Source organism: Neoarius graeffei, chromosome 10 (genome assembly GCF_027579695.1).
Source record: "Neoarius graeffei isolate fNeoGra1 chromosome 10, fNeoGra1.pri, whole genome shotgun sequence".
Classification (NCBI taxonomy): domain Eukaryota; kingdom Metazoa; phylum Chordata; class Actinopteri; order Siluriformes; family Ariidae; genus Neoarius; species Neoarius graeffei.
Window position 1 is genome coordinate 5,740,275 of NC_083578.1, and position 25,757 is coordinate 5,766,031.

Here is a 25,757-nt window from a genome sequence, read left to right on the forward strand (position 1 = left end):
CATGATTACAGTCACCTGTTGTTTTCACCTGTTTCACATCACATCATGATTTAATTGTTGTACCTCATTACTCACCCTAACTTGCCTTGTCCCAATTTTTTTTGGACTGTGTTACATTCCAAAAAATGGTCCTGTGTCTGAAACACAGGAATGGATGTATATTAACAAATGAAATGAAGTTGACCAACAAAACATGAAATATCTTGGGTTCATTCTGTCTGCAATGAAATACAAGTCAAAGTACACTTAAAAATCCTACTTTATTATTATTATTGTTTTATTTGCATTTTCCACACCATCCCAACTTTTCCTGATTTGGGATTGTATTATTATCACAATTATTTGGTGTATTTGGTTTGTTTTGATCAGTTTTGTTTCTATAGTGTGTGTGTGTGTGTGTGTGTGTGTGTGTGTGTGTGTGTGTGTGTGTAAGCAGATGGCTGAGTGGACAATAATTGCTATGATAGCATAATGTTTGACTGTTATGCAGAAAATAATATAATTTAGGAAAACAATAAAAAAAAAATCCCAAGATGTCTGATACTACATGTAACTATTTTTTATTGAAACTAAAGTTTAATTATTAAGGACATGAAGGTTCAAGAAAAACAGCCCACATTCTTCTATATTTTGTGAACTGAAAATGAGAATTTTATTATTATTATTATTATTATTATTATTATTATCTTTGCAGTTTGAGAGAGAAATAATCCTAAACTTGTCTTAACTGATGAATTCAGAAGTTTTAAATAGTGAACTGATGGATTTAAACCTGACAGCTTTAACAGGTGAACAGTATTGGTTTGAATTCTGCCTGGAAACATGTGACTGTGTGTGTGTGTGTGTGGTGCAGGATTGGTGTGTGTGTGTGTGTGTGTGTGTGTGGTGCAGGATTGGTGTGTGTGTGGTGCAGGATTGGTGTGTGTGTGGTGCAGGATTGGTGTGTGTGTGTGTGTGTGTGTGTGTGTGTGTGTGTGTGTGTGTGTGTGTGTAGAGTAGAGCTGCTTCACCCACACTTTCCTCAGTAAGAGAACACACTCAGAGAGGAACAATGTCGGAGCTGCTGAGAATACTGCTCCTCTTACTGCCTGCCATCCTGCACACAGCAAGTGAGTATTAGATCAGCTGCTGAGGTTAGGCTGTGGGGATTTTTTTTTTAATGCTGTGTTGTGTTTTAAAGAAAACAAACATATACAACAACAATAACAATGACAAAAGCTCGTGTTTAGAAGGATGCAGTTTGTTCATTAAATTTATCAGAGGAATATTACAGAACTGCAGATTTATTTATTTATTTATTTAGTGTTTAAAGGCAGGTTTAAGCACAGAATTAGTTTTTAAAATAAACATTAAAATCGATTCAAAATAGACGCTGTATTACTCTCAGTTTTAGCAGTGAAATAAAGCTTTGGTGTTATTTTTCTCTCAGATGGGCATTCACTGGCAACGGAATCTTGGTGCTTCTGGAGCTCTGATGGTCTCAGTGACATGGAGTACATAAGGTCTTACACCTTCAATAAGATCAACTACATGGAGTATAACAGCACTCTGGGGAAGTATGTGGGATACACTGAAATAGGCATCTATAACGCAGAGATTTGGAACAATAACACTGCAGAGCTGCAAGCACGGAAAGCCGCTGTGGAAAGTTTCTGTAAGAACAATGCTCAGCTTTACTACAGCGCCGTCCTCAGTAAAGCAGGTGAGATTATTTGCGAACCTCAAAACTTTAATTCAGTAATATTCCCAGTATTTCCTCATGATGTATGCCTGTAACAGATTTTACATTATTTTTAGTTCAGTTTAATATTTTAGTTGCATTTAAATGCATGTAAAATACACACCGAGCTGCTCTTCTGTAGCTTACTAGCAGGGGCGCAGATAGGATTTTTGAACTGGGGGGGACTGAGCTGTCAGCAAATGATTCCATTTTGTGTATATATATATATATACACACACTACCGTTCAAAAGTTTTGGGTCACTTTGAAATGTCCTTATTTTTGAAAGAAAAGCACTGTTCTTTTCAATGAAGATCACTTTAAACTAATCAGAAATCCACTCTATACATTGCTAATGTGGTAAATGACTATTCTAGCTGCAAATGTCTGGTTTTTGGTGCAATATCTCCATAGGTGTATAGAGGCCCATTTCCAGCAACTCTCACTCCAGTGTTCTAATGGTACAATGTGTTTGCTCATTGCCTCAGAAGGCTAATGGATGATTAGAAAACCCTTGTACAATCATGTTAGCACAGCTGAAAACAGTTGAGCTCTTTAGAGAAGATAAAACTGACCTTCCTTTGAGCAGATTGAGTTTCTGGAGCATCACATTTGTGGGGTCGATTAAATGCTCAAAATGGCCAGAAAAATGTCTTGACTATATTTTCTATTCATTTTACAACTTATGGTGGGAAATAAAAGTGTGACTTTTCATGGAAAACACAAAATTGTCTGGGTGACCCCAAACTTTTGAACGGTAGTACTACGTGTGTATACATATTATTTCACCTCCGTCACTGCCATCACCAGGAACTACCTGCAGGCCAGGACAATGATAACATTTTAACATAGCCTATGGAAATCCAAAGTTTACACATTATCATCACGCACAGAAACTGCAAAACTGCAAAACTAGTTTTAAAACCGCTAAGTTCCAACTGTTAAACATAGCGAGAGGCTGGGCTACGTGTGTGTGTGTAAAGTGTAAACCAGTGCATCCTGACTTTCTAACTATGCCTGTGTGTTGCGTGAGCGGCAGTCAGTCAACAACTCTTCGCAAAGTTTCCTTATGAAACAATATGCTCGCTGAAATTATGGCAGGGAACGCCAGATTAAACATTAAAACTGCCTTCTGAGCACTGTATCTACAGGCTACCACCGAAAGAAGGAGGCTACCAGAAAGGCATCTCTACTCCGTACGATTTTACTTTCACTACGACATTACTTTGAACAGACTATCAAAAAATTGCAAGGTGATATGATAAAGTAAGGCACAGTTTACTTACAGTCTTTTTTTTTTTTTTTTTTTTTGAAAAAACGATGCAATCGTTTTCTGCCTTTTGGCACCCTTCATCATGCCGTGTTGGGGTCCTGAACTAGGAGGCGCTGTCCCCGATATACCTGTCAAACTTGTGGGTAACCATAGCAACCAAGCTCGAGCTCACAACCTGTGCAGTCTGCGCAGTTGCAACTATGTATACACTGCTGTGCACCTCAATAAACCGAATGGTAATTAGTCTTTTGATTTTTCCGTGAGGTTTGCCTTATGCAAAGAAAGACAGCATAGACGTTTTTTCCTCCCTATAAGTGGGGGGGACCGAACGAGGTGAATTTAAATCTGGGTGGGACGAATCCCCCCCGTCCCCCCCTCTATCTGCGCCCGTGCTTACTAGTTACCTAATTAAACTGATTACCTTTTAGATACCTACATATTATTATTATTATTATTATTATTATTATTATTATTATTAGTTTATAATGAATGACTCTCAGCTGTAAGCTGATGTTGTTGTGGTTTAATTGTGCAGTTGAGCCTCAGGTTGAGGTCACTTTGGTAAAGAAGTCAGATGGCACTCACCCAGCCAGGCTGATGTGCAGCGCTTACAGCTTTTACCCACCAGACATTGAGGTGACCTGGCTGAGAAACGGTCAAAAGATTGAGGGTGATGTGACGTCCACTGAGGAGATGGCTGATGGAGACTGGTACTATCAGATCCACTCACATCTGGAGTACATGCCTGAATCTGGAGAGGAGATCTCCTGCGTGGTGCAACACGCCAGCTTCCAAAAGCCCATGGTCTATAAGTGGGGTGAGTCTGATCATCACAGTCAGATCTAAATATCTGAGTCCACTGTCATGAACTGAGCTTAAAAAAACAGAGATCCTGTTTCACTCACATCATAACTCATCTTTCAAAACCTGGTGTTCAGTCAACAACAATAAACAATGAGTGAAAAAAATAGACAATCGTCAAATAAAATTTATTCGGGTTTTTTTCATAGCTGAAAGTAAAAGTAGTTCTTAACACTGTTGTATAAAAATGCTATTCCATAGCGCCTAGTGCTGCTATTAACTGCTATTATATGAATTATTTTTGTAATCTATCTATATAAACCCCTTTCTGTCTCAGATCCCTCGATGTCTGAACCTGATAAGAGTAAGATTGCTATCGGGGCTTCAGGGCTGGTGTTGGGGATCGTGCTTTCAGCTGCTGGATTCATCTACTACAGGAAGAAATGCTCAGGTCAGTGGAAGATTGCAGGAAATCTACAAACAGAAACATGTATTAGGACATCTGTGTATTTGTTATTAAAATTGAAGTGCTATTAATAATTAATATTTAACCTTGCTACCTGATATTCATCCTTCTGCTTTATTTCTGATTTGTGTTCACAGGACGGATCCTGGTGCCGACATAAACACAGGCATCATTTGAAGTTGACATGTTGGTTTCAGCTTCATTCCCCATACTGGATGGAGTTAATTTACCCATAATGCTCACTGTTTAGCTACAGTTAAGCTGAAATGTGATGATTTTTAAGCTCACACATGTGATGTTAATTTTTACAGGTCTGTGAGCAGAGAAACACTGGAGTGTTTGCTGAAATCGCTTTATCTGTTAAACATCTGCTTTATTCCGAACAATTAGTACCTGCTGAGAAATGAGCATTTCATAATATGTACATCTGCATCTGTATTATCACTTTCCTTAATGTAAGACCAGCTTTCTGTCAGATTTTGCTGAAACTGATGTTAAATATCTTGATTATAGGCTTTATAAGAGTTCTTGAGTAGAAATTTGACAAACTGAGCTTAGATACTACATTCAGCTTAAAAATGTATAAATTAATTCCTTATAATGCATCTGAAAGTTATGAAGTAATTAATTACTATTACAGAAGTAAATGTAGCCTTGTAAAATTTTCATTATTAAATCATTAGCGCCCCCTACAGTCTATTTTAACCTGGCTCACTTCCTTAGTTTTAGTGATGCTGTTTATTACGATTCAATACTAACAGTTATCTGTAAATTTCTGGTTTTGTATCATCAGTCACTTAAATTTCATTTTAATGGTAAGAACTGGATTGATTTTTGATTCTGTATGGATGCTGACTCTTAATAAACTTTTGGTTGTAAAAGAAATTGCTGTAAAATTTTCTTTAAAACAGTAAATGACAAATTCTATTCATAAATATCATTTGACAGATTTATATATGTTGCATTATATAGCTGATGAAATTAACACAGTTCTTATGAGTAAACTTTTAATCCTGCTGTATTTCTGTGGCGTCATTACGACTGGATTATGCATTCTGAACTTAATTCAAGCTGAAGTGGAGAATCAGGTCCTGTTTGGGGTCGGGAGCTTCACTTCCTCTGGGGGAAAAAAACAATGCATAAATAATACTAATAATAATAATGAAATGAATTTAAAAATGAAATTGTTTTCAGTGTGATGGATCATTCTGAGTTTATAAGATGATGCTTTTAATCAGAAGAGTCATTGAGCTGATTCTAAAATGTGTTCTTTAGCTTGGAAAACACTCAGCTGAAATCTGGTCATTATTTTTAATTTGCAACACCAGAAAATATACACAATGATTTGATTTACTGTCTACTTTCTATAACAGTACATTTATTATTCTGTCAGAAAATTTTAATCATGTAAGCGAAGCATAATGTTACATTACAGGCATTTTTCAGACACTCTTAACCAGAGCAGCATACAATGTACCATGAGCAGCCTGGGGAGCAGTTGGAGATTAGGTTTATTGGTCCAGGGAACGGAACCAGCAACCTTTTGTTCCCAAAGCTGCTTCTCTAACCATTAGGCCATGGCTTCCCAACATAAATAAAGCACAGAGGTGACCAGCTGAGAGTTAAGTGTAATATTTACAGGCCTAACTGTGACTTCCTTTCAGTCATGGGATTTGACCTCACAACCTTTGGATCAGTAAGATCAAATCTTGCAGACTGAGATTGAGAAATACTTTAACATGTGGAGTTTCAGCTGTGAGTGAAAGGTATAAACCGTATTACAGCTATCAAATCTGGAACAGGATTCCACCCTGGTATAGATCCAATGTCCTATTTCATTCAAAGTGGCTTACAATTCAGATAGGTTATAATTGAACAGGTGAGGGTTCGAGCAGGTTAGGGTTCAGGATGTATGGATGTACAGGTTGTGGACGATTTCAATTTCTTATTACAGTAATAGCCTGACTTGCTTGAGTGAAATAAAAGAAACAAGTTTCACAATAGGTGGCACAGTGGTGTAGTGGTTAGCACTGTCGCCTCACAGCAAGAAGGTTCTGGGTTCAAGCCCAGCGGCTGATGGGGGCCTTTCTGTGTGGAGTGTGCATGTTCTCCCCGTGTCTGTGTGGGTTTCCTCCGGGTGCTCCGGTTTCCCCCACAATCCAAAGACAAGCAGGTTAGGATAATTGGTGGCTCTAAATTGACCGTAGGTGTGAGTGTGAATGGTTGTGTGTCTCTCTGTGTCAGACCTGTGATGACGTGGTGACTTGTCCAGGGTGAACCCCGCCTCTCACCCATAGTCAGTTGGGATAGGATCCAGCTTGCCTGCGACTGTGCACAGGATAAGCAATTACGGATAATGGATGGATGGAAGTTTCACAATAATAGCATCACACTCACTGATATTAAAAGTGATTTTGGCTGCAGTGTAATAAACCCACGAGTCAGAAATCATCATCTTTCAGTCTCTTGCTCTCACTGCTTATGTGTAGGTGATTATGCTGTATGTTAGCATTTGGCTAACATGAAGATGTAAAACATAAGGAAATCTGAAACCAGCGGGATGTGTTTGAGGAAATATTTACACTGATCAGCCATAACATTAAAACTACTGATCAGTGAAGTGAATATTATTGATCATCTCATTACAGTGGCACCAATCAAGCGGTGGGATATATTAGGCAGCAAGAAAGAGAACAGTCAGTTCTTGAAGTTGATGTGTTGGAAGCAGGAAAAATGGCTAAGTGTATGAATCTGAGCAACTTTGCCAAAACTGTGATGGTGAGATGACTGGGTCTGAGCATCTCCAATATGATACATCTTGCGGGGTGTTCCCGGTATGCAGTGGTTAGTACTGAACAAAAGTGGTCCAAGGAAAGACAACCGGTGAACTGGTGACAGGGTCATGGGTGCCGAAGGCTCATAGATTCACATAGCACATATGGTACCATCCAGAAGAACAGAAGACCTACTGTAGCACAAAATGCTGAAAAAGTTAATGCTGGCTAAAACAGAAAGGTGTCAGGTCTATAAAGGTGTCGCTGGTTCACCGTTATTCACATTTTATACATTTGTGTAGATCTATAACCATTGTATTGCTTTTAAAAAGACTGCTTGCATTCCCACTTGCATCTGCCTCCCATTCCCTGACTGATATTGGGAATACTGTATGAATGAAATCAGTTATTCCAGGCTGTAATGTAAAAATGAGGTAGAGTCAGACATTATGCCATGCCTCAATAACTCATGAAGAAATAATCTATAAATAAATGTAATCTTGGACCTAATATGTTATGTCCATGGAAATTTTAGCATAAAAAAGCTATATTGCTCTTTGGAATAGCCAAAGATATTGCAGTGTATAATGAACTCCCAAATAATGAGATTTCATTTGTGATTGCAATACATAGCATAAAAGCAAGACATAAAAAAATAAATTTAACCCAATTTGATGTACAAATGGAAATGCATAAGCATAAAAGAACCATTTTAAATATTGTTTTATAATTTTATCCATTATATTAAGGCTGAATAGTCATATGTAAAAGATCTTATCGATTTTCAATCATTGAGGTTTTTTTTTCTTAATTTAACAATACAGTATGTGTTTACCCACAATTATTGTCCACATTTTTTAATTATATTTTTGTTGCCAGCATACCACACTGTGCACCTGACAAACATCACGTGTGATGTGGCCATGATATAATACACTGATGTAATAAAATACTGTGTGTATTCAGTGTTCTGGATTATTTTATGCTCCACATTATGGAAAACATTCCCATTGTTAAAGCTGATCAAGCACTCATCTGATACAGTTACAGCTCACTTCCAGTAAGTGTAGTTTAAATTTTTGCTCATCAAAATGTCATTTATACATCCAGGATTGCATATTTATATATACACATTGTTATACAGTAAGCAAACACTCAGTTCTGATCGTCAATATATTGGCTGTGGGAGAAATGGGCAGGCGTGAAATCCTGAGTGACTTTTATAAGAGCCAGAACCTTATTGCCAGATGACTGGGTTTGGAGCATCGCTGGTAAGGCTTATGGGCTGCTCCCACTCAGCATTTGTGAGTTCTGACTGAATGTGGTCTGCGGAGGAACAAACCATGAACCAGCACCGGGGGGTTGTGTGCCTGAGGCTGATTGACAGAGAGAGCAATGAAGCCCATCCCATCTGATCTAAACCAGGGTTGTAGTCGAGTCACTAAACCTCAAGTCCGAGTCCAGTCTCGAGTCCCCAGTGTTCAAGTCTGAGTCAAGTCCAAGTCATTAAATAAAATTTCAAGTCAAGTCCACAATTGGTCTGAGTCAAATCTGAGAACAAGACTCCAACCGCACAATTTGACGGTGTCTGTTTCAGTGCCATTAACATTAGTTTGTTCCTGAACATGCCGTATGAACAGGTGAATGTGCTTCTCTTTATCAGGGAGTGTGAAGTATTCTGTCAGAGATGGTTGGGAGACGGATGTAAGTGCAGAAGGTGTGTTTATTAATACAAGTGAAGATGGTAAACAATCCAGAACGGCAGGCAAAATCGCAAAACGGTGAAACAGGTGATATGTCGAGCGAGGCACAAACAGGCTATCGTAGACTCGGCAGGATCAAAGACGAGAAACAGGGAATCAGGGATCAGGAAACCAAACAAGGAAATTAGGCTCGGTAATGTATCAGTTTAATGCAGGCACGCTGATTGCACCTTAATCCTGTGCAGGTGCAAGTCGTTTATGGCGTGTGTGAGAGTCCGCTTGTCGCGTGCGATGTCCAGAGCGCCCGAGAGTCTATCTGATGCACGCGCCAAGGCACGCAGGTGTGACACTCTTGCATGAAATTAGTACAAAAATTAATGTAGCTATAAATATCTTATGCCAAATTATTATCCTATGTGACAAAAAATAAAGAAAAAATCAGAGTCCTTGTCTCCAATTTATGAGTCCGAATGCAGTTAATGCCTGTCTGAGTCATCAGTGCTCAAATCCAAGTCAAGTAACAAGTCCTTAAAATCAGGACATGAGTCGGACTCCGGTCTGAGTCCTGGACTCGAGTACTACAAGCCTGATCTAAACCAACAGGAGGGCTACTGTGGCACAGAAAAGCACAGACGATATTAATGATGGTTACAGGAGGAATGTGTAACAAAACACAGCACATCACACCCTTTTGTGTATGGGGCTGCATAGCTGGAGACTGGTCAGAGTGCCCATGCTAAACCTTTTGTACCATCAAAAGCACCTACAATGGGCATGCAAATATCAACCTTGGGACAATGGAAGAAGATCACCTAGTCAGATCATCATGTTATTATATCTTAACATCATGCTAAAATGATGGACAGCTCATTTAAAACCAATGGGACTGAGTTCAGCTTTTCAGCTGTCTAAAGCGCATCATTTTACAGCATCATCATTTTCATGCTCCACTGGGATTTAATCAGAGTTTCCTGCCCTGTTCCATCTTCTTCAAACCAACATTATATTACGCCTCTTATTCAACAGAACATCACTATAATACATTTAAAGAATAAGTGTTTCTTTATTCTTTAGACTTTCATGGCAGGCTTTTCAACATATTTTTTTCTGAGAAACTGATGATGTAATAATATCCCTGCCCTGTGATTGGCTCACATTTGGAAATGGTTTCAGTGAACTTCTCCAAGATGCGTGTTTAGTGACTGTGGGGCTTTTTTTTTTTTTTTTTTAGCATAAAGTTTGCTGTCTCTCTCAGAAAAAAAAGAGGACTTAACTGTACCATTCTTTATTGCTGGAGGGGTACCTTTTGTACCTTTATTATGTATCTTTCAAATGGAAATGGAGAAATAGCATACTTTAATGGAAGGTACATAATTAGACTGGAATTATCTTTAAAGCTGTAAAAGCCAACATTTGCACCTTTCAGTGCATATAAATAATGTTGAATTGGATTTAATGTGTACAATTGCTGGACATTTTAAATATTAATAAAAAAAAAACAACAACCTACATACACCAACAAATAGCCACAGTGTCATTGTACACATTTAAATGACAAGTCTAATATTTCAATAGTCTGAATAGGATTATGTTAAGGGGTACAATAAATATTGTACTATGTGATTCCTCTCTCCTTAATATTTATGGAGAAAATAGCAAACCAATCAGCCATCTATCAACTTAATGCAACCTTTACATGAGCTAAATGAGTCAGAGGTTCAGTTCCACCATGTTTTGTGATTCCCTCTTTCTTCATCTGACCTCATGCATACATATGAACACATACAGCACAAACACAGTGACGTCTAGTGGAGATACTGAGGCATCAGTGTTCATTTCAAATACATAATAGTACAGTACAGAGTTCATACAGTTTGAAAAACAGCCTTTCAGTCCAATTCAAGGTTACAGATATGTTCTTTATTTATCTTTTAGAGAGGCCGTGAACATAAGAGAAAGGAACAGAGCTGACAAAGTGTGACCTTTGAAAGTGTTGGTGGATTTGATTGTGGGGAAAGTCCTGAAATATTGTGTATTATTTTGTTTTACCGGTTGAGTTGTTGTGAGCATTCTGTAAAGTGCCTGTTGGAGAAATAAAGCAAGACCCAAAGCTAAGTCAAAATCTGCTGATCTCCTGAGTCCTCCTTCCCATCCACCTGCACACATACCAGGTTCGACAGTCTTTATATACAGGAAATTATTGCATAAAATATCTCTTCCTTATCTGACAAAGTTCGTAAATAAAGAGCTACATATCACTGAACCAAGCACTCCCAAACTTTTTGCAGTCAGGAACAACTTTAACTGTAGAATAAACTTCACAGATCCCCACCAAACATATCATTATTGGAATGTGAACAATATTATTTTGGATATTTATTTTTTTCAGTATCATAAACCCTGGTTGTGCAGTGGTTAGCATTGTTGCCTCACAGCAAGAAGGTTCTGGGTTCGACCTTGTGGCCAGCTGGGGTCTTTCTGTGTGGCGTTTCCTCCAGGTTTTCTGATTTCCTCCCACAGTCCAAAGACATGCAGATTAGGGCAACTGGCTCCTCTAAATTTCCCATTGGTGTGAATGTGAGTGTGATGGCTGTTCATCTCTGTGTTAGTCCTGCAATAGTCTGGTGAGCTGCCCAAGGTGAACTCCGACTCTCACCTGAAATCATCTGGGATTGGCTTCAGGAACCCCCTCAACCCTGATAGATAAACAATATACATAATGGATGGATAGTTTAATTATTATTGATTATGCATCACAGACCCCCAGGGTGTCCTCAGATAACATTTTGAGAAGCATTGCATTAAATCAGTAAAGGCCCTCAGCATTTTATTAAAATTATTTGATGGTATAATATACACTCAGACTATCAGACCTCTGGTTTGAACCTAAGCTTGGTTTATTGTTTGTGTGGAATTTTGCATGTTCTCCCTGAGTTCCAGAGATTCCCCCAGGATTTCTTTTATCTTTTTTTCATGTTATTGCAATGGGGTAAATCACAACCCACAATTATCCATGTTATTATATTTTATGTTGTGGTGATGATGATTAGCCTGTTTGACCTAATAAAACCTCAATCACTATTGAGGATGAAAAGGAAAAAGATAAGACAATTTTACCAGAAGCAGCAGAAATATACAAATCAAAGTGAGTGCGCTAGCCAGTTAGCCAACACGCTATAAAATGAGTGAAGCTTCTTCAGGAGTGATTTCCACTACAGGAGCAAAACTGAACAGAACATTTGTTCACATTGTGTCTGAAGTGTGAGTTACTACGACACTATACAGTTACTTTGTCAGATACGATATTAATTTCTTCTTTACAGTCTTGTTGTAAAAAGGAAATTTGGCAGTTGGCATTAGCTACAGCACTCGGCCTGCAGTTTTGTGTCTACAGCTGAATCACAGCCATGTGGATATTTAGTATCACCACGCTCCTGTGAGTTCGTTAATGCTTCATTATCGCCCGCTTGAATGGATCTCAAACGAGTGGCCACTATTTTCCTGGCATTATAAATAAAAAACCAAACTGATTCAAAACTATGTCCATGTTAGATGCTTTTATAGACTCAAACTAAAGCAACAAATTTCATTAAATTCAGAAAAGTATGATTTCAGGAGCCATAAAAACAAAGGCAGTTTTTTTTCTCCTAAAAATCAGAGGACTCTTGATTCTGCAGCTTTCGGTCTTCTTTCTTCTTTGCTCATCTCCTCCTCAGGACAATCATCAGAAAGAGACACGGCCAGATGAGGTGTCATGAACAAACAAATGAATCTTACTGTTCTTGATTATTTATTTTTTCAGACTTATTAGATCATAGATTTGATTATTCACTACTCAGTATCATGATAACTTTCATATTTCTTGATAAAAATCATGTTAAATTATCTGATTGAGCCCGAGTCAGAAGTCAGTGATAAGTGTACGATCTGTCTGAAAACCATTGAAGCTTAACACTATACCTCGGTACAATTAAAATAAAATCCATCCACTGTTCAGTAAATATCTGCTAGCTCATGAGCTGTTAATTAGCAGCAAAAGTTAGCTACATAAATGGAGGTTACCTTCGCAACAGACCAATTTCCATATTATATCTGTTGGAGTGACAACTGGTTCTGCCACGTTTGCCAAAATTTCCAGAACTCCAGTCTGGCACACTGAATTATGGGATTGTCTTCTGACTGGGACAGTCCTTTTCTCAGGAGCGCACAGATGCTGCCCCAAGAATGCTGCCTACACAGGATGCCGTCTTCCGACTGGAACGCACCAGTCCTTCAGTGCACTTGGAATTAAACATTTAATTGTGGTTTTCTACTGGACGACTGGTTGAGATGTGTCTGTGCAAAAAGTCAAACATGGTTCAGTTCAGGAACCCTTGTGGGTTTTTTAGAAATACTAAAGTAAAAGATGTGGGAATTTGACTACGCAGGCCGCCACACATATAATGTGCACTACAGAGTGTATACAGTGTTTACACAATGCTATTTAAGACCGTCTGTAGTGAACTGTACAGAACACCACAGCAGATTTATTCACAAGAAAAGAGACGCCAGTACGTGTTTACTGACAAAACTACTTACGGTACAGATATCACTTCTAGCACAGACACTTTGTTTATTTTGTTTTTATTGTTATAAAATGTGTACGATGCCAAACATAAAATAGAACAGGATACACAGCTTTTCATTTCTTTCTTTCTTTTTTAATTCTAAACCCCTTTTTCTATGTCAAGAACAAAAGCTCAAAATTTCAGGAGCTGTAAAAATTAATGTCATTGTTGTTTGTTTGTTTGTTTGTTTAACCTTTGAAACCTAAACTTTTATTTTGTATTATTATTTCAGATCCTTTTTTTTTTTTTTTTACTATTTCAGGCACAAAACCTCAAAAATTCAGGAATCTCTAATCTCATCTCATAATCTGTAGCCGCTTTATCCTGTTCTACAGGGTCGCAGGCAAGCTGGAGCCTATCCCAGCTGACTACAGGCGAAAGGCGGGGTACACCCTGGACAAGTCGCCAGGTCATCACAGGGCAATTCAGGAATTATTATTATTATTATTATTATTATTATTATTGTTTTCTTGTTTGTTTGACTTTTGAAACCTAAAGACTATTCAGGAATTTAATTTCTTCCTTTTTGTGCTCCCAGTGTTTTAATTCTTTGTGTTTGTAATGATCAGCGCACCTCAGTATGGAAAGAGTAAAGGATCAGGAATTGTGAAACTCACTTGAGTGTCTGCCTGAACCCAGCTGACTGTGAGGAGAGAACTGATCTGATTGGATGATTTATTTATCACTGACTCTGCACTCGGCTGTATTTCTGTCTCTATTCAGTGTGTGGAAGTCAGTGACAAGTGAATTCATCTGAGCTGCTGGTTTACTGACAAACTTCAGGATGAAATTATTTCTCATCTTTTTCACACTAATGTGTGTGAGGGACACTGAATCACAGTGTAAGTGAGATATTTATTTATGTGTAAATTTGCTGTAATATTTTCCCCAGTGGTAATTAGAAGAGTGTATATAAAGTGTTAATGGTGGTGTTTTGGTTATTAAGCTGTAGAGCTTGATTTAAATGAGACAGATTGTTTCAGATCATCACAAAAATGATGTGATTTTGTCAGTGATGATGTTTTTATCTCACTGTAGTAACAGGCTGCTGCATTTTGAACGTGTGTGTGTGTGTGTGTGTGTGTGTGTGTTTCTCCAGTTAAACATCATGAACTGCTAACAGTCGAATGTTCAGAGAAGAATAAGGAGTATACGGCAGGGGCCGATGGAGATGAGGCGTTTTATGCAGATTTTGAGAAGAAGAAACTAGTGATGATGGTTCCTCCCTTCACTGATCCACCGGAGTTCCCCAGATTCTACGAGTGGGCCGAGGCTAGCATGCCCATCTGCCAGTACAACTTAAAGGTGTCGACAGAGGAATTTAAAGACCAGCCGGTGCCACAGGGTGAGAAACTCAGTGTTTATAGGAGCACAAATTGACCTTGATGATATTGAGTCTAAAATGATTTTCCAGCATGAAGATGTGAGATTTGTTGTAGATTTGACTGTAAATCACTGACCGTTACACTGTCAGTAAACTACAGGAACAATCACAGTCTCCAGCCTGTAAAGCTCTCATTTACTGTACAATACTCTAATCTCACAGCCGACACTACAGCACTGCTGTCTCACACTATTTTCATTTCATAAAAGCTTTTTATTCGACTAAAACATCCCAGAATGCACCACATCATCACAGCAGCTGTTTGCTTCGCCCTGAACACAAACTATTTATCAGTTAAATTTATAGAAATGAAGAAGTTCTCTCTGAACAGAGTAACTGTTGAAGTGTGGGGTTTGTAAAGCTAAATAAATCTACACACACACACACACACACACACACACACACACACACACACACCAATTATGGATTACGGAGCTAAAGATAGATTTTATAATTGACTTGCGAGAAAATGTGAAGATGATCTGAGGCAGTAGGATGGCACATTACTCAGTCGTGAACACAAGCAGAGGGTTTATTTGTAAATAGTCATGTTCCATGTTCTTTCTCTGGCATCTGTTTATCATCTGTAAATGCTGAATGAAGTGCAATCCATTGCATTTTATGTTTACTAAACTTATAATTAAGCTACTGTCCTCACAATTCACATGTAAAATCACAACTTATAGATTCCAGATTCCTGTTGGTTATTATTATATGGACACGAGTGTTTTACTGGGAAATACATCACTCTTATTTTTCATAGGAGCTACATCCGGGACCTGAGTAACACAGTAGAGCCCTGCACTCCCGCGGGAGTCCCGCGGGACCCGACGCAAAGCAGTGCGGCGCGGGACAAATTTTGAAAGCTCATTGCAGGCGGGAGGGGGAGTGCACAATGCGGGAGCGGGCGGGAGAGGTGATAAGCTGCAGTCCAGCTAACTAATAATGTGTTTAAAATAAAATTTATAAATTATTAATTTATGTCTATCATATATAATTTGTGCTGGATATTTTATTTGGCATTAATAAAAACATTTTAAGATGCCTAAATTTGCGGATGTGGTCTAATCTCGCGTACGTTTCTGATTCCTTTCCGATCTTCCTTGTTTAGTTAGTTCAAACTTGCATCATACCATATTGGTTTAATGCTAACTTGGTTGGTTGTTTGGGAAACGCACCCCTGAACGTGAGCTGTAGATATTTATGCTCAAATCCACTCAAAGTAGGGGGCGGGGCACCATCATGCTGTGTCTTTAAATTATATTAATTTCTTATAGGCCTACTTGTATTTCCTAGAATGTAAATGTGAGGAGTGACATATAAGCTATGTGCAATGTACAATATTCTTAATATCCACTGTCGATTTTGGTACTGTAGGTGTGTTGGGTATCCCTGTAAAGCCTCAGCTGCGCATGCCGCCTGGCAACACGCACCCTCGCTACGTGCGCTAGGTGAAGGATCGATCAGTGGAGAGCTCAGCTAAGCTCAGCATGTTTAATTCCCCAAGCCAACGACAAGAACTTTCATGAGAAATAACGCAAACGTCTGCATCATGCGGGATTTGCAGGCGGGAGCGGGACAAAATATGGCAGGCATGGGCGGGAGCGGGACTGAAAATCATAATTCTTTGCGGGAGTGGGCGGGAGCGGGACTGCACAATGCGGGAGCGGGCGGGAGCGGGACTGAAAATTTTGTCCCGCGCAGACCTCTATGTCTCCAATATCTTCACTCGTGAGGAATTTGATGAATTGTTTTGATAAATTCGGGGACTTTCTGTTTGTGAATGTGTCGATAGAATAAAAAAAAAATCACACAATAAAAACTCGCATTTTTCATATGAAATACATCGTGGATCTGAGTGACATAATTCCTGATATTTCACTCTGATGATGTCACTCCCAGTGTTTTCCTGCTGACTAGATGTGTGTTGTCAAAATGGTGAACCATTTTAAAATTAAAATACTTTTGATTAACTTGTGGTTTTTGGTTTTTCTAGGATGTGTTCATATAATACAAATTATATTACACATTGGCTTGAAGATATGAAGTTTATTTTCTCATGTTGAAAAATATTTCACTCGTTCACTTCGCTCCCTCATGATGTATCCATTCACTACTCAAAGATAAACTTCATATCTTCACACCACCGTGTAACATCCTCTATATATCGACAGCCAGAAGAAATAATGAATGCATCACAGTCTCAGAGTCATAACAATGGTGCACATGTGCTTTATATTTTTCTTCAGATGCCCCACAAAGCTCCATCTATCCCAAAGAAAAGATGCAGCTGGGTTCAGAGAACATGCTCATCTGTCATTCCGCACAATTTTTCCCTCCACCTGTTACTGTACGCTGGACCAAAAACAGTGTGGATGTGACGGAACAATCCACACTCAGCCGCTATTACCCGAATGAGGACAAAACCTACAACCAGTTCTCCCACCTGCCCTTCACTCCACAGGAAGGAGACGTTTACACCTGCACGGTGGAGCACGAGGCCCTGGAGACGCCCGACACCAAGACATGGGGTGAGACGGAGAGTTTAACTACTGATTCAGTCTTTCCTTAGAGTAGAAATAACCGTGTGTGTGTGTGTGTGTGTGTGTGTAGAGGTGAATGTTGAGCTTCCCAGTGTGGGTCCCTCTGTGTTCTGTGGAGTGGGTCTGGCTGTCGGACTGCTCGGAGTCGCTACTGGAACTTTCTTCCTCGTCAAAGGAAACATGTAACTGACACTTCAGGTAACAACTCGAATAAAACATTATATTTATAATATTTAATACACTGTTTCTCCCTGATACACCTGTTTCTGTTTTCAGCCAGAAGTAAAGTGTTCAGAGAAGGTTTAGATTCTGACCATGAATTCTCATTTTGATTTTTCACTGAGGAAACTGTTCATCCACTAGAGTTTAATTCATCCGTTAAACTATGTAAGGTTTTATTATTAACATAAAGTTGTTGCTTGTTCCATTGTACACTTGTTGTTTTATTTCTTAACTCTGTGCAGAAATCTGTGAATACGTCATTCTTTTCCAATCTATGTAATGTCTAATATTAGAAGAGAAAATACAAATGTAAAGGAATGTGTGCCTCCAAATAATTAAAGAAATAAACTTTATTTCCATGAACGTGAACGATCATGTGACTTCTGTTTTCAGACAGTTGTATCTTTCAGTAACTCGTTGCACCAGTAGAACATAATCTCTGTATTCGTCTAGTTTGAAAATATATTGCCACAGTTGTGACAGAAAAATCACACACACATCACATGTAATATATTACAGATGGGATCATGAGAATAATGTGCAATCAGATGTGAAAAGCATATAAAAAGGTACATTTAACCTTGTTATGCCCTGAAATTGTACATGTGAAAAAGGTTAAAAAAAAGTATGAGCACGTGTTCAAATGTATCATCACTGCATGCTGAAACCAGTCCAGTTATTTTACTGTAAATATGATTACAGGGCCAGTTGTATTGGAGGCTACGTGCAAGACTCCATTAGATTATTCTACATTCTCACATTTCAACTGGTTTGTTTTCAACTGTGTAGCAAAGCTGTTTGTGTTAGCAGACACATTTGAAGAATTAGACAATATATTTATATTAGGGATGCACCGATACCACTTTTCACAAACTATTTCAGTCAGCATAAAATGGTGTTGTCTATAAGAACTAAACATTTTATGGAAAAGTGAGAGGCAGGTTCTTTTTGATGAACAGAATCATCTGTGTATGATCAGCTGTGGGCCTATTTCTGTTTTCATTCACAATATGTGACACTGAACTGAACAGCCTTTCGCGGTCAACACTACTGCATGGTGTGGAGAGTTACGGTTTCTGCCTGATATCTGGGCCAGAATGGAGAACCACACTTTGTTAATCACCCAGCACTGCAGTGGGTTGCTTTCTCAAGAATTTGTGCTCTCTCCGAGGTATATCTCTCACTGTTTGACTGTGACAGTACCTACTGGAGCTCTGTTCAGTGTTGATGCTTGCTCATCTGCTATTTCATCAAACACACTGTCTAGACGGCTGCTGGCCTGGGCCCTGCATGGTTTTCTGGCAGGTGGTTCATCCTGATTTCCCTGCTTGTCTGCCTTTTCTCCAGGCAGCTTCAGCAGCTCAAGCATCACCATCTCTTTGGCCTCTGTAGCAGCATTGGTGTTGGAGGGAAAAAACAAAATTTTATACATACAACAGGAGAAAAGAACATTTTAACTCACGGGCATGTTTGCCTGAATATGTTGCGACTTACGAAACTAAAATGATCAAATTGTCCATTATATGGATTATATTAAAGTGAATTTCTAAAAAATTACCAGGCCAGAATGACATCATGTTTAATTTCTTTCTCTCTCTCTGTCTCTCTCTCTCTCTCTCTCACACACAAACACACACACACACAAAAAAACAACAACAACACAACAACAACTGGGATCAAGGGAGAGTTGCAATGTTGCAGAGTTTGTTTTTCTCCACATAAAAAAAAATGCCTCTTGACAGCTGCAGCTAAGGCTTCCTTCATGGTTTTGATACCATGGTCTTCATCTGTTTCTTTGGATAAACATCTCTACAGCACAGACACAGCAGGGATCACGTCTGCGGCCGTAGCGTCAGAGGAGCTCACTTTTCTGGCTCTGGTCAGAGAGTTTCTAATCTAATCAATATAAAATTAGATCATACTGACTGTACAGCCGCTGCCAGCACATTTGATCTAAAGGTGGGGCTATTAAATATTAGATCTCTTACATCTAAAGCGCTAATTGTTAATGAATTCATTACTGATCAGGAGTTTAATGTACTGTCTTTAACAGAAACATGGGGTTAAGCCAAATGAATATATAGCATTAAATGAAGCGAGTCCTCCTGGATACAGTTATATACACCAGCCACGTCTAACTGGCATAGGAGGAGGCGTCGCGGTTATTTATAATGATTATCTACGTAGGTGTAACACACAAACCTGGTTATGAATTCAATACATCTGAAATTCTTCAAAAGAACCTAATATAAGTAGCCACAAAAAAAATAACTCGATCCAGTTAATTCTATTACTTATTATTTACAGGTCCCCGGGGTCATATTCTGTTTCTTTCTGAATTTGCTGATTTTATCTCCGCTCTGGTTATTTCCTTAGACAAAGCTTTAGTTGTCGGAGATTTTAACATTCACTTCGATAACCCAGAAGACCTTCTGATAACAGCATTTGTGTCCATTTTAGATTCAGTAGGGATTAATCAGAACATCAAAGGACCGACCCATAATGGTGGTCACACCCTTGATTTAATACTAACATTTGGGTTAAACGTAGAAAATATAGTCAGTCACACTTCCACAGTCTGAAGTTCTCAGATCATTATCTCATCTCATTCAGAATATGTCTGAGTAATAATATATGCACCTCACTGTGTTAAATGTATGTTCACATCAACTACTGCACAACGTTTTATCAATAGTCTCCCAGAGATATCAACTTTGGAGTCTGATGGTGATCCAATCAAAGAACTTGATCAGGCAACTGAATGCTTAGAGTCAATGTTCTGCTGTACTTTAGATAATGTAGCGCCACTTAAAAGAAAAATGGTAGACTATGAAATGGACAATAGATAGACTAGAAAATGCTGTGGGAGTTAAGGGAACGTCCCTCTCCTGGCTCAGGTTTTATTTAACTGATCGCCATCAGGTGTAGTGGTTAGCGCTGTCGCCTCACAGCAAGAAGGTCCTGGGTTCGAGCCCCGGGGCCGGCGAGGGCCTTTCTGTGTGGAGTTTGCATGTTCTCCCCGTGTCCGCGTGGGTTTCCTCCGGGTGCTCCGGTTTCCCCCACAGTCCAAAGACATGCAGGTTAGGTTAACTGGTGACTCTAAATTGACCGTAGGTGTGAATGTGAGTGTGATTGGTTGTCTGTGTCTATGTGTCAGCCCTGTGATGAACTGGCGACTTGTCCAGGGTGTACCCCGCCTTTCGCCCGTAGTCAGCTGGGATAGGCTCCAGCTTGCCTGCGACCCTGTAGAAGGATAAAGCGGCTAGAGATAATGAATGAATGAATGAATGATCGCCATCAGTATGTTGATGTAAATGGTGATTTTTCTAGACATACTGAGGGAAAGTTTGGTGTTCCACAAGGTTCTGGCTTGAGTCCACTGCTTTTTTCTTTATATATGTTCCCTCTGGGTGATATTATTCATAAATATTGTATTAGTTTCCACTGTTATGCTGATGACACACAGTTGTATGTTTCTGCAAAACCTGATGAGAGACACCAGCTTAATAGAATTGAGGAATGTGTGAAGGACATTAGACACTGGATGCTTATTAACTTCCTTCTGCTTAACTCTGACAAGACTGAAGTACTTGTACTTGGACCACATGCAGCTAGAAGTAAGTTTTCTGATTACATAGCGACTCTGGATAGCCTTTCTGTTTCTTCACGTGCAGCAGTAAAATACCTCGGGGTGATTATTGACTCCAGTCTTTTGTCTGAAACTCATATCAATAACATCACCTGGATAGCTTTCTTTCATCTCAGAAATATTGCGAAGATAAGAAATATTATGTCACAATACACGATGCAGAAAACCAAGTTCATGTTTTTTTTTTTTTTTTTTTTGTTACCTCCAGGTTGGATTATTGTAATGCCTTACTGTCTGGATGTTCCAGTAGGAGCATAAACAAGCTCCAGTTAGTTCAAAATGCATCAAGAGTCCTTACTAGAACTAGAAAATATGACCACATCACCCCTGTTTTATCCACACTGCATTGGCTCCCAATCAAATTTCATATTGATTATAAAATACTACTATTGACCTTTAAAGCACTGAATGGTCTCGCACCACAGTACCGGAGCGAACTTCTGGTCCTTCCTTTATGACCCGCCACACCTACTTGGGTCAAAAGGTACAGGCTATCTGCTGGTACCTCGTATAGTGAAGGCTACATCAGGGGGCGGAGCCTTTTCTTACAAAGCCCCACAGTTATGGAACAGCCTTCCAAGTAATGTTCGGGAATCAGACACAGTCTCAGGGTTTAAATCTAGGCTGAAAACATCTGTTTACTCAAGCCTTTTGTTATGGTTTTTTTTATTAGGTAAAGGTGTAGATCTGGAGGGTCCTCAGGCATGCAGTGTTTTGGTAAACTGGGATGTATGGATGCTGTATCCCCCCAAACTCAGGTTTGTTGACGATGCAGTGGCTGCTGCTTTATGTCCCAGAGTGCCCTCATGTCTGTGTTACCTTCTGGCTCTCCCTTTTAGTTATGCTGTCATAGTTATTCTTACTGGAGTCCCTGCTTGCACTTGGCGCAAAACGTATACTGTTCTTCACCATTAAGTGACACTGGGCATACCTAACAACCTGTGTTTTCTTTGTCTCTCTCTCTGTTGAGTTACATGTCGATCCTGAGACACTAGTGATGCTGACCTCTCCTGCTCTTCAGACCTGCCTGATCCATCCTGATGTCCTATGTCTGGCTGGAGTCTCATCACACCCCTCCTGTGGAAGATAGCCCCATATGGACAGCCAAAAGACACACTCAGAAGATGGCTCTGGACACTTCAGTTTTGCTATGATGGCTTAGGACTAGGTGACACAGTGGTGTAGTGGTTATCATTGTTGCCTCACAGCAAGAAGGTTCTGGGTTTGAGCCCAGTGGCCGATGAGGGCCTTTCTGTGTGGAGTTTACATGTTCTCCCTCTGTCTGTGTGGGTTTCCTCCGGGTGCTCCATTTCCCCCCACAGTCCAAAGACATGCAGGTTAGGATAATTGGTGGCTCTAAATTGACCGTAGGTGTGAATGTGAGTGTGGATGGTTGTGTGTCTCTGTGTGTCAGCCCTGCGATGATCTGGTGACTTAGCCAGGGTGTACTCTGACTCTCACCCATAGTCAGCTGGGAGAGGCTCCAGCTTGCCCACGACCCTGCACAGGATAAGTAGCCACGAATCATGGATGGATGGAAGGTTTAGGATGACAACTGACATGATAACTTCATGACAACTGCAGTCCTAAACATTTTTGCACTGAAGTCACTATCAGTGAAAACTGATAAGTTCAACAAAATCTAGAAGAAGAAACCTTTATTTGTTACATACACACTCAAGCACTGTGAAATTCCTCCTCTGCATTTAACCCATCTAAAGCAGTGAACACACACATGCACACACAAAAGTGAGCAATGAGCACATACACATACCCAGAGCAGTGGGCAGCTATACTACAGCACTCGGGGAGCAGTTGAAGGTTATGTGCCTTGCTCAAGGGCACTTCAGCCCAAGGCTGCTCCATGTTAACCTAACTGCATGTCTTTGAAAATCAACTTCATGTTAAAACTATAATGAATTTCCTGGTTATGCAGTTGTACTTGTGACTCTTTTGGACAGTTATAGAAGCAAGCTATTTAGTGTCTTGCAAAAGTATTCCTCCCCCTTGGTGTTTGTCCTGTTTTGTTGCATTACAAGCTGGAATGGCCTAATCAAAGCCCGGACCTCAATCCAATTGAGAATCTGTGGCATAACTTGAAGATTGCTATACACTAATGCAACTCATCTAACTTGAAGGAGTTGGAGCAGTTTTGCCTTAAGGAATGGGCAAAAATCCCAGTGGCTAGACATGCTAAGCTAATAGAGACATACCCCAAGAGACTTGCAGCTATAATTGGAGCAAAAGGTGGCTCTACAAAGTATTGACTTCGGGGGTGAATACCTATGCACAGGCCAGATTTCTGTTTTTTTCATTTTAATAATTTTTTTGGGTCACAATAAAACAAACAAACAAACAAACAAACAAACAAACAAACAAACAATTTGCACCTTTAAGGTGGTCAGCATGTTGTGTGAATCAAATGGTGCTAACCCCCCCAAAATCCATTCTATTTCCAGCTTGTAATGCGGCAAAACAGGACAAACACCAAAGGGGATGAATACTTTTGCAAGACACTGTATAATCATGCTATCTATTCTTACCCTAAGGCCTAAGGGTCCCATCTGCATCTCATCATTGCTGAGGAGTGTGCTCCCATCACCCAATCAAGCATCCAGCCAGAGCAGGTCATGATATATTTTTTTACCATATTAACATGCCATTGTGTGTCATGCCTGATGTAAAGACTCTCGTCTCTGCGAGCCTACCACACAGATTTAATACTTGTCATTTTTAGGGCATACCTAACAACATGTTTTCTTTCTCCCCCCCCCCCCCCCCCCCCCCCCCCCCATCTGTCCCTCTGAGTTACATGTTGATCCTGGGATTGAGATGCTGGCCTCTTCTGCCCCTCGGACCTGCTTGATCCATCCTGGTGCCCTGTGTCTGGTCGGAGTTTTATCGCCCCACTCCTGTGAAGGATGGCCCCATGAGGACAGTTGAGGGTTATACCTGTTAAAACTGTTAATATTATAGTCAGGCTGTCTGTTGTTGCCCAAATGAGGGTGGGTTCCCTTTTGAGTCTGGTTCCTCTCGAGGTTTCTTCCTCATGTCGTCTGAGGGAGTTTTTCCTTGCCACCGTCGCCACAGGCTTGCTCATTGGGGATAGATTAGGGATAAAATTAGCTCATGTTTTAAGTCGTTCAAATTCTGTAAAGCTGCTTTGCGACAATGTTTATTGTTAAAAGCGCTGTACAAATAAACTTGATTTGATTTGATTTGATTTGATTTACCCAGATGAGGATGAGTTCCTTTTTGAGTCTGGTTCCTCTCAAAGTTTCTTCCTCATGTCGTCTCAATGAGTTTTTCTTTGACACCGTTACCACAGGATCGCTCATCAGGGATAAATACATATTTATCCCTGATGAGATTTATTTATTAGGGATCAAATTAGTTCATATGTTTAAAGTCTTTATTTTCTGTGAAGCTGCTTTGCGACATTGTTGTTGAAAGTGCTACACAAATAAACTGACCTGACTTGATTTAACTTTTCAAACGGATCCAGAACAGCGTCTTTACCAGTAGCGCCCACTGGTGAGTGATGAAATTGTCAGAGAGCTCAAACTCTGACCTGAATATTCCCAGAGCCCATTTCTGCTCAAGCAGAGACTCTATCATGTAAAATGTGCTGGTTCAGCACATTTGAACATCGTGCTGGAGTCTCTCAAAAGGCTGATTGAGTTGTATATGAATGTCTTTGAGGCAGGAGCAGGCTAACACAGAACATTTAAAATGTCCAACTATTTTGTGCCTGATTACTACTGCATCAGCAACACTTCTCTGTGACAAAAGGTCCTCATGAACAACCAGCTGGAGGGTGTGAGGGGCACACAGGAGGTTAGGGAGTCCAGCATCATCCATGGCTTTTGTCATATTTTTTGCATTGTTCTGGAGCACAACGTGGACAGAAGTTTTGGAATGCCCCAGGTCTTAAGCATATCATTAAACACAGGTTTAATAGGCTGGCGTGCTAGCATTGGAACGGCTTTGCTTGTAATGTGACTTGGTGAAGAGTAAAATTCACATCAATCCAATGTGCGGTTAAACTGAGGAGAGACATTAGGCACACACTGCGAGTCCAAATATCACTTGTGAAGCTGAAGGCTGAAACATCATGCAACAAGTCGCTAATGTGCTTTTTCATGACATCAAATAGCTTTGGTAAAACAGCATCCATGATGTGGTGATGACTGGGAATTTCAGATCTTGGCTCTAGTATGCTGAGAAAGTGACGGCATCCCGTATTATCAATAACCAACAATGGCTGGTCATCAAGAACAATGTACTGAGTAAGAGCCTCTGTTATTTTTACTGCCCGTGGGTTATTTCTGGACATTTCTGCTCGCTTTTCTAAAACTTGCGTTCAAGTTTGTTGTTGTGGTTTTGCACTACGAGCATTATTAGCAAATTCCGTGAACTCTGCACTTTAATGAGTCTTTAGATGCTTGATCAAATTGCTCATGTTAAAGTGTATGTAATGTGTCTAAACCCCACTTTTTTCCTTGTACAAAGCAACAATCATTATTTTGATTGACCACATGTTTTCAAACGATAGCTGATCCAAAAGGCCATAAATTGATGGAAAATCAATAAGATCAGCCAATTTTCATGGAATC

The 25,757-nt window shown here is 39.7% G+C and overlaps 3 protein-coding genes across 3 annotated transcripts in view; all 3 read left to right on the forward strand.

Moving 5' to 3' along the window:
• The window catches only part of LOC132892777 (H-2 class II histocompatibility antigen, A-U alpha chain-like), a 47,156-nt gene extending 29,527 nt beyond the window's left edge, over window positions 1-17,629 (forward strand). The window contains exon 5 of the mRNA XM_060931151.1: window positions 17,547-17,629. The gene's annotated coding sequence lies outside the window, so the exon portion shown is untranslated. The remainder of the gene's footprint in view (window positions 1-17,546) is intronic.
• Window positions 972-3,860, forward strand: LOC132892770 (DLA class II histocompatibility antigen, DR-1 beta chain-like). The gene is made up of 3 exons (XM_060931143.1): window positions 972-1,109; window positions 1,430-1,702; window positions 3,528-3,860. Exons 1-3 carry the CDS (start codon window positions 1,052-1,054, stop codon window positions 3,836-3,838), a joined length of 642 nt encoding a protein of 213 aa, XP_060787126.1. The 5' UTR covers window positions 972-1,051; the 3' UTR covers window positions 3,839-3,860.
• On the forward strand, window positions 13,922-17,632 carry LOC132892783 (H-2 class II histocompatibility antigen, A-U alpha chain-like). Its single transcript, XM_060931164.1, has 5 exons — window positions 13,922-14,185; window positions 14,443-14,688; window positions 16,977-17,258; window positions 17,341-17,468; window positions 17,547-17,632. The coding sequence occupies exons 1-4, from the start codon at window positions 14,128-14,130 to the stop codon at window positions 17,454-17,456; spliced, it is 702 nt and encodes a 233-aa protein (XP_060787147.1). The 5' UTR covers window positions 13,922-14,127; the 3' UTR covers window positions 17,457-17,468; window positions 17,547-17,632.
• Window positions 17,633-25,757: the final 8,125 nt, after the last annotated feature.